This window comes from Lytechinus variegatus, chromosome 5 (assembly GCF_018143015.1).
Source record: "Lytechinus variegatus isolate NC3 chromosome 5, Lvar_3.0, whole genome shotgun sequence".
Lineage (NCBI taxonomy): Eukaryota > Metazoa > Echinodermata > Echinoidea > Temnopleuroida > Toxopneustidae > Lytechinus > Lytechinus variegatus.
This window is the reverse complement of record NC_054744.1, coordinates 34,164,980-34,184,025: the sequence shown is the minus strand read 5'-3', so window position 1 is coordinate 34,184,025 and position 19,046 is coordinate 34,164,980. Positions and strand designations below refer to the sequence as shown.

Genomic DNA, 19,046 nt, shown 5'->3' with positions numbered 1-19,046 from the left:
ATTTTTTTTTACATTTTGTGCTTCAGGCAAAAAGGTCCTAATCGTCAAATTCGTAAAAATTGAAATATTGCATAATTCAAACAATTAAAAACAAAAGAAATAGTGAGTGAGTGACATCATCGACTCTCTCATTTGGATGCAACTGGGTCGTTCACATAACTATTTTGTTAAAAACAAGCGAAACTTTGAATTGTCATAACCTTCTTATTTTACATCCGATTTTGATGAAATTTTCAGCATTGTGCTTGTCTGATTTTTCTCTATTGATCCAAATCAAGATTTTTCTGAGGTGGACTTGACCTTTATAGCTACCCGAACTTTTTTCTTCACTATATACATAATATATATATGTATGTATTTTTTTTTTGGGGGGGGGGGTAGTAAAGCATTGTTCGATGTACTAGTACTCCATCTTCGTAGCCGTAGCCATGGTAACCTGCACCCGAAGTCACTGCATGATGACCTTTTGGTGCTTTGGGGACCTCCCGTTTACCTCATTGGAAGCGAACCGATCGCAATTCTCTTAGTCATCTATAAACAATAAAATGAAATGATTTGTCGACACCGCATGCTCATTCAGCCCGACATTCAGTGCAGTTTTATTTCGTCGTTCCAGAAGTTGTCAGCGCTGAACTGCTGGTATTTATCGGTAGTCAACAAGCTCCATTTTGTGTGATTTCATTCTCGACGTGCACATATTAGATATAGACGCGGTTTTGAACATAAAAATAATTCACGATTTACCATCATGGTGGGGAATAGTTTGAAACTAGTGTTGGTTGTATATCTTGCTGCTACCGTAGCGGGTTCTGCCTTGGACAGGAACAAGAGACAATGGGACTTCCCTTTTGATGATTTGAGTAAGATTTCTTTTTTTTATGATACCATTTCCTCTTTTCGTTGCTGTCGTTTAAGATCATGGTGTAGCATGCAATAGGATGACAATATCATATAGATTATAATGTATAGAAATTTCATTATCACTGTCATGGTGGACGAATTGAAACGACTTTGCCATAATAATCAACACTTTGATTGTGGGCATCAACGGGAAGACAAGACAAGACTTTCATTTCATTTTTCTGCTATTTTGTTAGACCCCCATTATCCCATTACACGAACTCAATGATTATATTTTTTTCTTTTCGCTGATGAATATTATGACACGACATTTCATGTGTTGTTATATAGGCCTAGTCCCCCCCCCTCCTCCCCTGACTGATCATCAACTGTAGACATATACCAATTCATGCGCTCTTGCTCGTTCAATCCTTTATGATTTTTTAAAAATGCATTATTGCTATAAACGGAACAATTAAATTAATAATATGTACCACCACGTACATGTCTAGATTTTTGAAATATTTCCATAACTTATGGAAATATTTCAAAAATCTTGACGGACCATAACCAATTTTCTTGATTTCTAAAGTCTATAAATATCTATTCTCTATGACGCATCGCGAGAGTGTGTGATCACTGTATTATTTCTCTTATTTTTTACCATTAAAGTTAGTATTATGTGGTTCTTTTTGGCAATTTAGTATTGAAACATTTAACTTGTTTCTCGTTTACATGGCTTGCAGATCCTCGTCATGCGATGAATGTATACGATTCTATCGAAGCAAAATAATCAAGGTTACGCCCGGAGTCCATTACTTAATTAGAACTGTTATCAATTTGGGGAATGTTTTTTTTTATTTCACATTATCCACATACTAATTATTTAAGGGCATACACATTCATATAAGCAAAATCTGAAATGGTAGATATTATGCATTTACCAACATAAAGCTTGAAATAGTCTTTGAATAATTATTATTTAATTGATGTTACCTAGATTAAAATACGCAAGGTGCATATAGTCACTATACACTGTTTGATGTTTTATTCAACGCTGTTTACTATTATGAACCTTACAGTCTTTGTTCGAACAAATGTTTAAAATCTTTAACAGCAAGGATCAATTTATTATACTTGATTTTCAATAAATTAAGCATGGCTGTTTTATAAAGGGATATACCAGGATGACAATTTCATATCTCAATAAATAGAGTAAAATTCACAAAGCAAAATACTGAATATCTAGTCGAAATCGGATAACGAATAGTGAAGGACTTAATTGAATTTTAATCTTTAGCAATATTTGAGGAAACAGTTATATGCGCGTCGTCATGAATGTTCATTATGTGGGCTGATGATGGCACATCCCCATTTTCCTTTTTCTTACGTTATTATATTGAATCACAATTGTTTTATTTTTCATACATGTGTGAATGATATGTCTCCATTTTTATTGAAATAAGTTGCAGCAATAAATATTTAATGCACCTAACCATTTATTTGTTCTTCGTAGAAAAAATTGAATAAACCAAATTTGATAATATAAAATACGAAATGAAAAGTGGGGATATGATATCAGTTTGCTCATTGAATATTCATGAATACATGCCTAGAACTGTTTCATCGGAATACGCAAATTCAAATGCCATGTCTTTAGTTATTCCTTGTCCGATTTCGATCAAATTTTCAGTGATTAGTTTGTATAATTTTTCTTTATCTGTTCAAATCATATTATTTCAGCCTTGACTATCCCTTTAGAGTTTTAAATAGCGTAGCGTTTACATTTTAAACAGGGTTTTTAGTAATGTGTAACTCTTAAATCATCATGAACGTTCGAAGAAAAGTAAGGATGATGAAAATTTATTTGGACGTAAATAAGGTTGATTTACATGTATTTCATCGAATTGCCCAAAGTATGTGGGATTAAAATAGTTTCATGTATGCATAGGTTTACCTTTTCTTTGATTTCTGAAGCATCCGATTTTCATCAAATCATCTTATCAAATGAAAAACATTAAGTGTTTTAATGATTGCGTGTATTGTTGCATGTATTCTTTCATGCAAACTGATTGTAATTCAGCCATTCGGCTCTATACGTATTTTTAAAACAGATAGACAATTATTCAATAACATTTGGGGAAAGCTGCAATTATGAATGTGTTTGACTTCAAATTTTCCCAACATAACAGCAAACGACTTGGGCCCGTATGGCCACTGTGGAAAGCCGACCATGGCGATACCAAACGGCGGCATAAAGATCCTCCCTGTAGTTGACTTTGACGACGTTAACGATAACTCGTGTTTTACTGGAAGTACAACATTTTGCGAACCCAAGTTCTACTGCAACACTGGTTATGATGTGAACGGCAACATCCACCTTGAATGTGTGCAAGATCCGTTGACCGGGGAATACAAGTGGGAGGGTGACATCCCGACCTGCACAAAGGAGTTTTCAAGGATCTATGTCTATGTGATCGGTAAGTGCACACTGAAAAAAATCCGGTGTTGATTTAACACCAGCCCGGAATCTATATATGTCCACACCAGAGAAGTGTTAGACAACACCACTTTTGTTTTGGTCTTTACACCAGATACATGTATGTGTTTATACAACACCAATTAGTATTAACACAGCATCGGTTTGATTCCAAACTGGTGTTATTTCAAAACTTCTCTGGTGTGGACATTTTTAGATTCCGGGCTGGTGTTAAATCGACACCGGAGTTTTTGTGGTTTATTTTTGTATTGTAATATGATGCGTATTTGTTTTTTATTGCCTCTACTTCGGGCTTTACATAATTACACCGTCATGAATATAGTGAAATTTGTGAGGCAAAACGCTTCATGTTTTATCAAATAGAGCCTACATATTAAAAATAAGGAACTTACTATGTTTAGATTTTTTAAACAGTCATATGCACTTCGTCAAGAATATTCAATAGATGGGCTGATGATGTCATGTCCCAACTTTCTTTTTTTTATTATGTTATGAGATGAAATCATAACACTTTCATACTGTCATACTTGTGTGTTTGAAATTTCTCGGTTTTTACAAAATAAGTTTCAGCAATGATTATCTTGCACTTTTATATAGCATGGAGTACCCCTTTAAAGAGCTTGCTATCAGTTGAAAAATATACTTTTCAGTAAGGCCGTGATCCTTTCTTGAAAAAAATATATTCCTTCCTTCTCTCTTCTTTTCTATTCTCACTATTATATGGGTGGTTGCCCCCCCCCCCCGATCGCCGCCCCTGTGTACAGTATCATGTCTGTTGGTGGCATGACGCGAAATACCAAAAGCTGACATGCTTTTTGTCTGTTGGCAAGCACATTTGACTGTGGATACACACGTATTTTATCTGTCCGCCCGTGTATTATTATACATGTAATTTCATAACACTTTTCTTGGACGCAACGACAAGAAATCTGTTGGCAAGCACATTTGACTGTGGTTATACACGTATTTTATCTGTCCGCCCGTGTACTATATTATACATGTAATTTCATAACACTTTTCTTGGACGCAACGACAAGAAATTTGTTGGCAAGCACATTTGACTGTGGTTATACACGTATTTTATCTGTCCGCCCGTGTACTATTATAATTTTATAACACTTTTCTTGAATATTCTTGAACGTGTGGAGCGTTTTGGCCCAGTGGATTAGTCTTCGGACTTTGAAACAGAGGGTCTTGGGTTCAAATCCCATCAGCCATTGCGTGATTTCCTTCGGCAAGAAATTTATCCACATTGTACTGCACTCGACCCAGGTGAGGTGAATGGGTACCCGGTAGGATTTATTCCTTGAATGTTTTAGCGCCTAATATGGCCGCTCAGCTACAGCCGGGGTAATGAGTAATATACCAAGTATATTTCAGTGCCTTGAGCACATAATATTATATATTTATATGTGCTATATTATTATTATTATTATTATTGAACGCAAGGATAAGAAATCATTAACACGTTTGATAAGAAATCATTGTTATCGTATGTATGAAATTCAAAAAATGTATGTTTGTTTATTTAAAGTGAATTGCATCACGTATCAAAAGTGTTTATGATGTGAACATTTCAGACAGTACGTAATATATGAACTCCTATGTTTTCACAAACGGACCGTACGGGGAGAGTCCAAGGAGTTACAGCGTTTTCCTATATTATTAATATGATGTCGCTTCTCGGCCATTCACCCTTACGCTCTAAAAACATATTGGGTAAAAATGCTTCATGGGGGTAATTATGTGTCCGACTAACATTGGCAATTTCTTTGGGGCATTTTTATTTATCCAGTGTGATGAAAATTTTGCCCAATATAAAGTAATTGCTGCTTATTTTTTAAACCTTACTGGACAATATGCTTCCCAAATTGGTTGGACACATAGTTACCCTCGTGCTGGTTAAAATGTTACCCAATATTTTTACATTGTACCGATGACACGACATTTGCTCCGGCGACAATTTCGTCTTAGGGTTACTGGGTTAGGATTGCAATTAGGATGCCACGTTAGGTTTAGGGTAAGGTTTAGGATAGGGTATAGTGTTAAAGGCTAGTTTTGGTAACAATATCAAAATGAGTTCAGAATCCAATGAAGTGACCAACAAAGTGTCTGTTTGTATGAATAAAACATATGTGCCAAAGGATTCTGGAAAAAATGGTGTATTTGCTGAAAAATCAGCAAATAAGCACAGGATTCGGGTAGAGCGTCGATCGGGCCCGACACTCTAAGCAATAATTATACACTGTCCCACGTGCGCTTATCTGTGTTGGGGATCTTCAGTCTGAACATTTTTCAGCGAAGATTTCAAGATTTCACCAAGTTCAGTTTATGTAACTGTACCAGATCTAGATCCTCGATGATATACTGACAAACCTTTCTCCTGAAATCAGTGTTTACTGCAACTACTGGAATTTCTCTTCAATCCAAGGTTGAAGTTGGTCATTCCATTAATGTGTTGAATTTACTGCGGAGCAATAATTGTGGCAAGAACAAATGACAAGGAACCGATTTTAACTCTTCCCACCTTTTTATCATTTAGAGTGTTGCCATGATGGAACTTTTATGCCATGTCCAAATCATCATTTTCATAATGTTCGATCTTTATTTTTTTGTTCTTCTTTCCAACAGTGTTCTCTGTCTCCCTCGTACTCAGTCTGATTGCAGGTATCGTAAGGTAAATGTCATATTACACAATATTCATTTAGTAAAACCAGCAGAATTTGCAGGGATGGATGGGGTGATGACCAATTGGTTTGGTACTGCGTCCTACCCCCCCCCCTCCCACCTGTTCTGATTACACTACTGATTTGCACGAGCTTGATCACATAAATTTTTTTTTTAGACCTATGACTAACATTTAATTCGGTGTACCGTCAATCAGTAGGCCAATGCGCTATCACAAATAGGCTTATTTCGAAAGGGTGGGTGCTGTCGCGTTAGGGTGCGTCAACGCGAACGCGAAGATTCGTCCAAAGCCCCCCCCCCCCCCGGTTTGGCTGAAAGGGTGCGTTGGGAGCGCCACGTCCCGTCGCGTTCACTGGAACGCGCCCTTTCGTCCAAAGCCCCCCCCCCCCCGCGGTTTGGACGAAAGGGTGTGTTTAATAATAATGAATAAATAAATACAAATATTTATAAGAAAGCTTAACAAACAAAAAAGACGAGTGATATGAGAAATTTGCATAGGAACATAAATCATCATATGGCACAAACATTCTTTTTAAGGTAAAAAAAAAACAATGACGGCATGCTGCATGAGGATTTTTCGGTGGAAATGTTTTATGGTGTAATATTGATACATGTAAAAATTATGACTGATTTCAAGGTTCTTTCAAATAAAAAAAAGTAACTTACCTTCAATTTTATACTTTGCAGGTGTGTATTTATTACAAAGGAAAACATTCGTATACCTGGAGATATTTGGTGTCCCCCAAATTATAAAACTTACGGCAGATGTGTCCTGGATGGGCAAGGCCAAAATTGATGTCGGGTCAGCATTCACAACGTTTAACTCTTCAGACCCTACCTTACTATATTTTACACTTGAGACCCTGCCTTAGTATATTTTGTGAGATGTATCTGTTGTGTATGTGTGCGTGTTGTGTGTATAATAATAATAATATGTGCGTGTTGTTTGTATAATAATAATAATAATAATACTTATAATAATAAAAATAATAATAATAATACTTATAATAATGATAATAATAATAATTTTCACCCCAAAGAGTGAATTTATGCAAATGAATTTGGAGTGAAAAATTGGCGCCAAGTGGCTTATTGCAAGGGTGGGTATCTGATTTTATTATCATTATTATTATTATTATTTTTATCATTATTATTATTATTATTATTATCATTATTATTCTTAGTTGAACTTTTCTTTCTTTTCCTCAAATTGTCAATGCTTTAAATGATTGAAAATCCACTATTTTACGTGCAAATTGGCAATGTTTGACAAAATACCTTATATTCAGCTTTCTTATAAATATTTGTATTTATTTATTCATTATTATTAAACACACCCTTTCGTCCAAACCGGGGGGGGGGGCTTTGGACGAAAGGGCGCGTTCCAGTGAACGCGACGCGACGTGGCGCTCCCAACGCACCCTTTCGGCCAAACCGGGGGGGGGGGCTTTGGACGAATCTTCGCGTTCGCGTTGACGCACCCTAACGCGACAGCACCCACCCTTTCGACATAAGCCATCACAAATATGATAAACTCAATTTGTCTCGTTTTCTTATCTTGTGTGGCATCATTGTAAAATTACCCTTTTTCTTTAGATATCGTATTTTTTTATTACGAGTTTAGATTCCACCGATAAGCCTCCCTAACGATTAAATCGATCTGAAAATGTTGCATATATCCTTATGATTACTATCAATATAATCTATTTATATATAGGCCTATTTATCCTTTTATTTATTATTTTAGAAATGAACGTTAGAAAAATCAGTTTCATCAGAGATTTTATTGTATAGCGGAGAAGACAAAAACCTGAATGGTTCCTAACGTTGATCGTTGTCGAGAAAATCACTTAATTGTAAATACAGTAACACAGCCCTTTATCGAATCTTGGTGCTCTTAACATGATTTATGACTGTGTGACATATAGGAAATGAAAATAGATGCGCAAAATTGCAACTTGACTCTCCTGTTCAAACAGGTTATCAGAATTGACTTCAGTGGTCATATTATATTATTGTTGTTCTATTCAACTGGTCATGGTGACTCAGTGGTAGAGCGTCCGCCTCATGAACTGGAGGTCGTGGGTTTGATTTTCGGCCTAGTCATACCAAAGACTTATAAAAATTGGACCTTCTGCCTTCTTGCTTGGCGCTCAGCATTTAGATTTGCCCGCTGGTAGAGCAGTTTCCTAACTGAAATGGCTACACTGGGTAAATAAAATTATATATTATCATTATTATCATTTGCTGGGGGGTAAACATATTTTCTCCATGAATTTTTTTTACAACACTCTAAAAACAAGAAATGATAACTTAACATTTGAAAGGTTGGAGGAGTGACAACATTTTATAAATGTTGCGTTGACCACTTTAAATGGTTCTACCCAACACTTAAAATGTTGGGTTCAGATTTATAAAAGGTTTGATGTAACATTTGGAAAAGGTTGTCACTCCTCCAACCTTTCAAATGTTGATTTAACATTAAAATTTTGGGAGTGAAGAGGAAGTGGGATGAAAATTTAAAGCTCTATTATGTCGTTAATACTGGGAAATATCTGAAATATGAATCTAACTTTTCCGCATTAAATCTCTCTTTGTTATAAAACCCAACTTGGAGGATCGACCGGGTATTGGCATAAATATTTGTATGGTGGTCGTTTTTACTAAAGCCTTTATAATTCTATGGGTCCAAAGTACGCTTTATACAAATTAGTTTCTAAAGGCGGGTCAATTTGTATGTGGCGGGTATATATTGGCACAACAGTTCCGCTTTCCTCTTTTCAGTAAGTTTGAAAGCGAAACTATTTGGATAGAATCTCCGTAATAGTAGGCTGCGCGAAAATTCGTTCTAATATCTTGTTTAGTTAGCTGTACATGGGAGCGTTATACATATATATTCAATTGTTCCATTCCAACATAATGTGTGCAAAAGGAATGACTACAGAACACACAAAGTACAGCGTATAACTGTCATTGTCGTCCGTCACTGTGTTTGTCTCATTCAGTATGCAGTTTATACATGTAATCCATGTAATTTATGTAACATCGATGTAAAAGAAATGGCTGTTGAAAAATGTGAGCAAAAATAACAACAACAATGTGAACCATGAAATTGAAATGAACAATGAATCAAAAATAATGTACTGCAACCAGTTATAAAGATTACACAAAGAGATAATATGGTCATGCCACGGATCGGAACGACGAAATGAAATGAAGAACAGTTCACAGTTTCGAGTATCACATTTTGAAATTTACAGTATTCAGACAGTTATTGCCGGGTTTATTCAGACGCATTTAACATTCAGTTACGCAATGACATCTCACTAAACTTCATTTGAACAATTGTAGAAAAACACACTTCTTGTGAATATCCTAGTTGTAACCGTTTCCAACGGAAATGACATTGTTACCCATGTTAGGCAAAATTATGTTTATCATAACTTAGTTTGATAATTGTACTACTACTACTACTACTACTACTACTACTACTACTACTACTACTACTACTACTACTACTACTACTACTACTACTACTACTACTACTACTACTGCTGCTGCTGCTGCTACTGCTACTGCTACTACTACTACTACTACTACTACTACTACTACTACTACTACTACTACTACTACTACTACTACTACTACTACTACTACTACTACTACTACTACTACTACTACTACTACTACTACTACTACCACTACTACTACTGCTACCAGTACTACTACTACCACTACCACTACATACTACTACTACTACTACTACTACTACTACTACCACTACTACTACTACTACTACCACTACATACTACTACTACTACTACTACTACTACTACTACTACTACTACTACTACTACTACTACTACTACTACTACTACTACTACTACTACTACTACACAGCAAAAACTGTGATGTTAACCGATGTACATAGAGGACCACACCCATTATTTTACACCAGTGCTAAATTGGTGGTGCTAGTTTTACACCTATAGGTGTTATTACAACACCTATGATTGTTACATTTACACTCTTTGGTGTTATGTTCAATCTCTAGGGTGTTTTAACCCGTTGCCAACGGGAGCCGGATATATACGGTTCCCTAAAACTTATTCATGTACGGGAGCCGTATATAGTCGGTTCCCCAAAGGCTATTACTCGCATCCATTTGCAGGCTTTAAAAATACAATTTCATACTATGTTTCTGCCTTTTCTGTGTTATAACTACAATGTCCATTAATTAAACTACACATTCCAGAAAGTCATACGTTTTTACCTTTTGTTTCTATAGTTTATAAAGCATTATAAAACGAGTTATGCTTCGAAGAGAGTCCAATATTGGCGTACAGTGGGCATTGCCGCGATGGAAGCTTGATTTCAACAATTTTCAGTTTCGCAGAACCACGTATATACCGTAATCAATAAAAGTGAGGGAAAACAATGGGAGCAGCGAAATGCAACCCAAAACGCACGCAGAGCTGCGTGCGTGCGCTGATATGATCAACGATATATCGAAAACGATCGATACTTTATAAGATTGCTTGTGAGGTTTCAAAAAGTCGGGGTTCGATCCCGGCCGCGGCACCTATGCCCATGAGCAAGGCATTTAATCTACAATGCTCTTTTATCCTGCTTTCAAATAAATGGAAATGCTACATGCATTACTGCTAACTAGGTGTGCACTTCTTTTTAAAAAAATGGCGCCGTTGATAAAATATAGGAAGAAGAAAAATCATGGTTTCAGTTTATAACACATCGATTTTTGTTTTCTTCTTTCATTTAGGTGCATTATTTTGCCTCTTGAAAATGGCTGTCATAATATTCAACTTCATGAACTGATCAAGCTAGATCAAACTAGAAGAGAGTACACGACTTTAAGTTGATATCGATTTCTATAATCCTAAACAAAAAGTGTATAAGCTGGCTATTGAGAATACCTCGGATCGTACGTACACTCTATTTTGTTCTAACGATACGGATGTGGTAATTGATGGAGGCATGGTCCCCTTTCCTTTGAAAATCACAAAAGGGCATCCAGCGAAGGTCAATAAAGTTGCCACTTACTAACAATGTAAAAGAGTGACTTGAAAGGGAAGGATGTACGGATGAATTCACACTTTGTCAGTTTGGTTTAACACCAAAGAGTGATAAACGCCGTGACATAGGCATAATCATGCTAATGAAGACTAATATGTGTTATTTACGATGTACAAAGTATATGAAGCATGTTTTATCCATATCAGTAATCTCATATGAATTTTCGAAAAAAAATCTAAGGTTTCCCCAATTGATTTTATTCTGATTGAGTATGTTATCGTGGTTTGGTTTGACCTGCATATAAAAAAAAATGTGATGCGATAGGAATCCAGAGCATGGAGTAAATATGCATTCCATGGATATATTATTCGAGAAGATAGAGGGAATGAAAAGCAGATTATTTTAAAATAAAATATTTATGTTTATGTCTGCAAACAGGCCTATAATGCTTGTCACGGAACAAATGATGTAAGCCGAGTAATGAATAAGTAGAGCGCCTTGATCACAATGTTTAGTGGATATTATATGAATTATTAATCATTATAATCATGCGGCTCGTTTAATTTTTTAATTGCTTGTTAGAAGGGTGCGAGAAAAACGGCATAAAGCATATTGTGATTCCATATACGTCCATTCAGTTATTTGTTTCATTTTTGGCCGTACTCCATAGAATATAACAGACGTTCAACTTTGATAAAGATAAATATGAGATAAAGCAATCAGTACATGAATTGATTAATAAAGACAATTAGTTAATTAATTAGAGATAATATATATCACTTAATATGAGCTGGAATATGATATTTAGGCAGGCGAGAATGGCCTTTCTATGTATCTCTTTTGAAGCACGCTCTTCCTCTTACAGTTCTCTAATTAACTCGTTATATTTGTATTTTCATCGGAGCTCTTATGGATTGTTGGCTACAAGGAAAAAGGAAGTGGATAAATAAAACATAAGAATTATTTTAATACATCGAAATTCTGTAAAGGTGAATGTACCGGGTGAGAAATTATATACACTTACGACATTTTAGAATTATACTTTGGCAATGCAGGTTATTATTTTCAGAGTCCTTTTTCATCTTGACGAAATTGGATATTAAAACAAACTGAACGCAGGAAATAATTTCCGAACGGAAAGTTCCTAAAATGTTAATCAAATCATATATTGTCCGAAAATTTGACAGTGAGTGTGGCGAAACAAATGGGGGGGGGGGTAAATGATGGAATATAATTTATATGCACTAGAATAAAAAAAAAGGGTATAAAATATAGTAATGGTGTAACTTGGGTTGCGATTTCATTGCTGACCTCTATTTCCCCCCCCCCCCTTTGCTTGTCAGAAAAAAGTAAAGAAAAAGTAGCGCATTTATAATCCCCTCCACCAAGAATTCCTTGGTTCACCGCCGATCTCTGACAACTAGATTACCAGCAAAACCGAAAATGTCTTTCTGGTCACACTCATTTTTTTCCATTTTAAATTGTCCAACATATACTTAAGTTATTTTTTCTTGCATTTTCCATGAATTACTAATCATTTGTTGATCATTAAATCCTTTGCACATAAATGTCAAGAAAATAACCACACACGTTCTAAACTAGTGAAATAAACTGAGAATTGAGTAAGCCTAAATAAAACGGTTTGCAGGGACTTATTGTATATTCTTGGATAATGAAAGAAAGGCAGAATGTCTTGTTTTTAATACAATTTTAATTACTAGAATCATTTGATACATAATATTCATTTTTTACACAAATACATGGCAACGTCTCCGTTGGATTTTGAATTAAGGAAATAGTTTGGAGGTTTTTGTTGAACATTTCTCGACGACGTATAAAATCTAGAAATCATTTGAAATTGATTATGGGCCGAATATGCCGGGCACCTATCCTAATGTAGGTTCTATTTTTTAGTATGGGTTGGGCTTGGAGGGCCGGGTTTGGACATATTTCTGTGATGACGAGAATATACTCAGAAGGGAAAAAATAGAGAGAGGGCCGGGGGGCACGGAACGGGAGATGAAGAAGAGAGAGAGAGCATAACCCACTTGTCTGCGCAGTGTTGTAGTACATTTTTTTCGATTAAAAGCGCCTCGTATGAAATTGAACCCTCTCCCCCCCCCCTGCGTAAGCTACTGATTGAATAGAAGGGAAAATAGAGGAGAGAGAGAATATAAGTAGAGGTTGACTAGAGGTAAGGGGATTAGAGAGAGTAGAGGGGATGGCATTCATGACAATAACAATAATATTTTTCAATCGAATTAAACTAATTTCTTTTATTCTTTACATGTAAAATATTCAAATGTTTACATAATATCAATGATAACAAATATAAACATTACTATCAACACTAACAATGATAATAACAAATAATAAAAGAAAATATAACAATCGGATAATAAAAAAAATAATAATAATATTGATAATAATAACAACAATGGTTAAGATTATGAATATAATAATGATAAGACAAAGAAAAAGATAAAATAAAAAAGCAGACGAAACAGAAAAAAAGATGAAGGGAGAAGATAATGGTGATCATGGGGGATGGGGTGGGCTAACTTAAGTAATTGGATGATAAATGATAAATAATCTTCATAATAATTGTATACCACCTTGCAAATTTTAATCGAGAAGATTATGACTTCTTGTTCAGGAGTATTACCTGTATGCATATATAGATATTTTGAAGATTCATGTTTTGGGGGGGGGCATACTTTTAAAAGAAAATATCATATTCTTCATTTTTTTTCATTTTGCATGAAGAGAAAAACAGAGAGAACAAAATTAAGCAAAATAGGACGACGGGAGTAAAAGAATGAGAATAGGTATAAAGAGAAGATAAGACGACGAAGAAAAAAGGCGAAAAAAGAAGCACAAGCAAATTCATAACAAGAATAAATAGAAGGGAAATAGAAAGAGAAAACTTAGGAGATGGAGGAGGTGTAGGATTACACAATTATCAGTGAAGAAGAAGGAGGAGAAAATGAAAAGGGAGCATTATAAAAAGGAAGAAAAAACAAGGAGGATTTCATTTGCAAGAGGAAACAAAGCAAGACTATATCAAGGGAGAAGGGGGGGGGTCTATAAATAGGAAGTATAAGAACAAAAAGATGAGACAGAGATCGAACAAAAGAAGAAAGGAAATGAGGATGATAAGATAAGAAGAATATCGAAAAAGAAGAATATGAGAAGAAAAGAAATGAGAATAATTTTGATAATAATAAGAAGATCGAAAAAGAAGAAAAGGAAGAAGAAAGGAAGGGAGAATATTATGATAATAGTAACATTATGAGAATATTATGATAATAGCAATATCGAAAAAGAAGAAGTCAAAGAAGAACTTCAAAACCCACATCACCAACAATACATTCTCAAAGAAGTCACTCTGTACGGACATAATTATAGCACTGGAGCGACAGGTGAGCTCTGAACTCCGTGCAGCCAAAACAGGAAATGAACTACGCATGAGCGAAAACTATCGATCGATCAATTCACTCATCGTGGATCGCACACACGCTTTTGTAATCAACGATCCAGCTCGCACGCACGGAACAATGGAGCTGTTCGAACTTGACATGGCCGGCTGATTAATCTCGTTTGGGGTGTTAGAACCTATTCTACTATGCCGTCGCGAACGGGTTAACACCTCAGGGTGTGGTCCTCTATTAACACCAATTGGTGTCAGTTTTAACACCACAGTTTTTACAGTGTACTACTACTACTACTACTACTACTAATAATAATAATGATAATAATATTAATTATTTTTAAATGGGTGTTTATATCTCACGTCTTTGTTTTATTTGTTTTTCTCTGTTCCAAGGTATTCTATCCGCAAGTCGAGGGAAGGATCTGCACGAAGATGTGTATCCCGCACTACGGTGGTCATTCCCAGTTCAACAACGATAACAACGAGGACTGGGGGCTCTTTCCTGCCCGGAGGGCCACCTCCATATGCTCGTTTTGATGACAGTAACATTCAAGTACCCAAAGATGAGCCCACATCCAATCCACAAGCCTAAAAGGTGCGAGGATGCGCTAAATACTTGTCGATTTTTTTTCTGTTTATTTTTTTGTTTTTCCATTTTATTTCATTTATTCATATTTTATTTCCTTATCTTATTTCCATATCATATCTCATTGATTCATTTATTTAAGTATTTATCTCTTTTTTTTGGGGGGGGGGTACTGCAGCAGCCCGAACAGGAAGTAGCGACGTACCCGGGGCATGATATGTTTTTATTTTCCAAACCCGTTCCCATGACACTAGCTCGCTCTCTGATTTTTTAAAAATTTGTTCCCATCAGTTATTAAATCGTTCTCGCGAGTAAATAGCTCGTCCCCACGAGATAGTGTTTCTCCCCTAGACCAATTAATACATTCCCATGACTTATCCTCAATTTTGCCGAGTTAGTAAGACGTTGCAGCGAGCTAAGTTGAGGGAACGACTCAATATCGTATATAGTAAGACGAAGAACGTATTGAAATGTTGTGAGAACGAGTTATAAAATAGGTAAATATCATGTCAGGTGTCGACAATCTAAATTTCAGTGATTTAAAATGAATCCTGGTGGACTGTAGTTAGGGACAAATCGAATTCTAGATTAAGATTTTATCCTAAATATTTAGTTTTAATTCTCGAGAGATTTTGATTAATAATCCTTTGAGATTAAATTTGTTTTTCAAGATTAAAACTAAATCCAGAATTCGATTGGTCCCTTACTACAGTCCATCTGCATGGATTTATTTTAAATCCCTGAAATTTATAATGAAACCATTTAAAGACTCTCCTGAGTTTGAGTATATTCCCTCCAAAATGTTTGTCACTGTTCCATATAAGAATGTAGATGGTTTGAGATAACAAAAATCAACGTTTACTATCGAAGATATTTGTGCGAATTTGAATATTATTGTTAATTGGAAATATCATATCATTATAATTTATTTATTACCACCCTTCACATGTTTGTATGTAGTAAAGAGGTTGATTTAAATTCTATAGAACGTTGTTTACCATACGGAACTTACAGTAATTGTTTAACTGTAAAAAAAAAACATGTATGCGTAATTTATTGAGAATTATTTCAAAAAATCAAATTTTGTAGTTTAAGACTTTCAACACGTCTGAACAACTACTGAAAGGGTTTATACAATAAAAGGTGCTGTATAAACATTTTAGAAAATGTTTTTTTTTACTGTGTATTATCCATATTTTAAACACTTAGTTTTGATTCCGATTTTCACAGGTCAAAGCACTGTTAGTGGACAGCCTTCCAAGAGAGATGAGATGTCTTCCTTGTCCCTTAACAACTACATATAGCACTAACTATGGTATTGATCGGTGTACATCATGGACTGCAGTGGTATTTTTACACCTTTTTGATTTTTAAGGTGTTAGCCCAACACCCATTGATATTAGAACAGCTTGGTTGTTATTAGTTTTAACACTTTGAAGTTATGTTGAAATTTTAGGGTGTAATTTTAACACCTCAGGTGTGGCTCTCTAGGAACACCATGTAGTCTCGGTTTTAACACCAGTTTCATCACCCTTTTCTCCATTGTTTGAGTAGGACCTATGCTGATCTAGAGATAAAGCAATATAGAGACTGAGTTTGATTATTTCTGAAATACGCACAGGGCTTTAGGTTTCGTTATAAAGGCTGAAAGCATTCTCTTGCTACTTTTGTATACATGAGTGTTGGCATGCCCAAAGACCTTTTATAAACTTTGCTCTTCCTAAAATTTTATCTTGTATTATGATGTCATATATCGTGTTCGATTTGCTGGTCTGAAAATATTTGTTTTAAAAGTAAACATTTACTGTCTAGTTTCTCTTTTCCTTCCGAAATGCTTCCACAGTAATCGTGCCTTGAACCAATTTTATGTGTTTTTCCAGAAGATTTATGAAAAAATCGCTGAATTATCATCCTTATGAAAACAAATGTATTTTTTTTAATGCTGAAAACCACTCGTAGTCACGCTGTATTTTTTTTCCTTACAGATTCACAGTAACCTTTTTAGGCTTTAGGAGTGTCAAACGTAGGTTTCTTTGTGTACATTAATAGTTACTAAATAAGTATGTTATTAATTAAAGTGTTAATGTAGTAGACAATAATAATCAATGTATATATTTGTATAATGATGCATCTAACATGGTTCCTGAGATGCTTCAATGTAACCATGGCCTCCATACAAGTAGGCCTTACTGCAAAACATATGTGTATAAACCCAGTCCGGGGGTGGGGGGTAGCAGCGCCAAGCTAAATTTGTGGCGTTTTCTACATACCTTTGCTTTAATTATAAAACACATTGACAATGGGCCCGGGAAAACAGGGGTGCTAGTTTAAAAAAATGACAAACAAAACGAAATAATAAAATAATGATATTCTTAAAATGTTTTCGGTACCAAAATAAAGGAATATTTGTCAAATTACAACATTTCAGCATACCAACCTGACTTTCAATGCTGCATATAGTGTATAACATACGCAGCACCCCATGACATTGACCCTATATTTGGTACTAAATGTGTATTTAAAGGGGAAGTTCACCCTGCTAAAAAGTTTCTTGCAGCAGAAAAAATATTCAAAATATCATACAAGGTTTGAGGAAAATCCATCAAAGATTGAAAAATTTATAACTTCTATAGAAGTTTAGTTTCTCGATTTGTGACGTCATATGCGAGCAGCATTCCATGTATCGCGAATTCAACAAAATCAATAAAATGTCATTAAAAAAAAGAAATAAATTGTGTTTATTGTGCTATCAGTGTATCATTTCACATACGCTCCTAAAGAAAAATATTTAGGCCATCATGAACCATGACAAAAATAGAATTAATACATTTTATATTACATAACGATTGGAGATGCTGCTCACTATGACGTCACAAATAAAAAAAATTATAAAATTCTCATACATTTTTAATCTTTGATGGATTTTTCTCAAACGTTCGCCAATATATTTTACTATTTTTTTTGGTATAGTCACAACAAACTTTTCGTCAGGAAGAACTTCCCCTTTAAACTCCATGGTCTATTCTAACACTTGTAGGATGTGGCCCTTCACAGACGGCGGTATTGTTTTTAACACCGAAACTGTGTAGATTGATTGATTTTCAACTATTAGCATTTTAACTCTCACATCAAATAGTGCGCATGAGCAGTAAAAGGTCATTCCAGATAAAACCATCAAGGCTGTATTCAGATTCACTTACAAAATTATTTGTGATACGATGATTTTGTAATTTTTCATGTATTCCTTTCATTCTTCATTTCATATTCATTTCATCCCATCCACAAGAGAGTAACAAATTTCATGATCAGTGGTATTTGACAGTAGCCCAAATTAGTATAGACAATGTGAAGATATAGCAGACAAGCGATTTACAAACTTTATCACAGACTGCGGTTACGTACAAGTCTTTGCCGTGTCTCCTTTCTCGGAATTTGAGTACCACTGAGTAATATGTCTGATAACTTACGTACACTGTAAAAACTGCGGTGTTAAACTGACACCAATTGGTGTTAATAGAGGACCACACCCTGATGTGTTAAAATTACACCTTAGAGATTAAACATAACACCAAAGAGTGTAAATGTAACAACAAATGGTGTTGTAATAACACCTATAGGTGTAAAACTAACACCACCAATTTAACACCGGTGTAAAATAACTAGTGTGGTCCTCTATGTACACCGGTTAACACCACAGTTTTTGCTGTGTAACATCGTAATTCAAATGTTAATGCTCATCCAAATGAAAAATTGATGCGAGAAAACCTGATCAAGACCTAACGGCGAATTTCCCTTATTCAAACGAACTTGCTTTCTTTACAGCGCGTCCCAGTAAAAAATAAAACTAGAAATACCAATGTCTTCTTAATACACTGAAATTCAATTGCGTTTGATAATTAGGTTAGCATTGATATCAATCATTTTCAAAAATAATTTATACAGATGTATGTATATTTCGTATTGTA

At 35.1% G+C, this 19,046-nt stretch overlaps 1 protein-coding gene across 1 annotated transcript; it reads left to right on the top strand.

The window, feature by feature from the left end:
* The first annotated feature begins 497 nt into the window (after window positions 1-497).
* Window positions 498-17,631, top strand: LOC121415981. Its single transcript, XM_041609397.1, has 5 exons — window positions 498-860; window positions 3,033-3,320; window positions 5,972-6,017; window positions 14,889-15,090; window positions 16,312-17,631. Exons 1-4 carry the CDS (start codon window positions 749-751, stop codon window positions 15,085-15,087), a joined length of 645 nt encoding a protein of 214 aa, XP_041465331.1. The 5' UTR covers window positions 498-748; the 3' UTR covers window positions 15,088-15,090; window positions 16,312-17,631.
* Window positions 17,632-19,046: the final 1,415 nt, after the last annotated feature.

Excerpts from the sequence above, each read along its gene's own strand:
- LOC121415981 (XM_041609397.1), top strand. The coding sequence starts at position 749 with ATGGTGGGGAATAGTTTGAAACTAGTGTTGGTTGTATATCTTGCTGCT. Across the intron at positions 3,321-5,971 it reads GATCTATGTCTATGTGATCG|TGTTCTCTGTCTCCCTCGTA; the intron begins GTAAGTGCACAC and ends TCTTTCCAACAG. Across the intron at positions 6,018-14,888 it reads CTGATTGCAGGTATCGTAAG|GTATTCTATCCGCAAGTCGA; the intron begins GTAAATGTCATA and ends CTCTGTTCCAAG.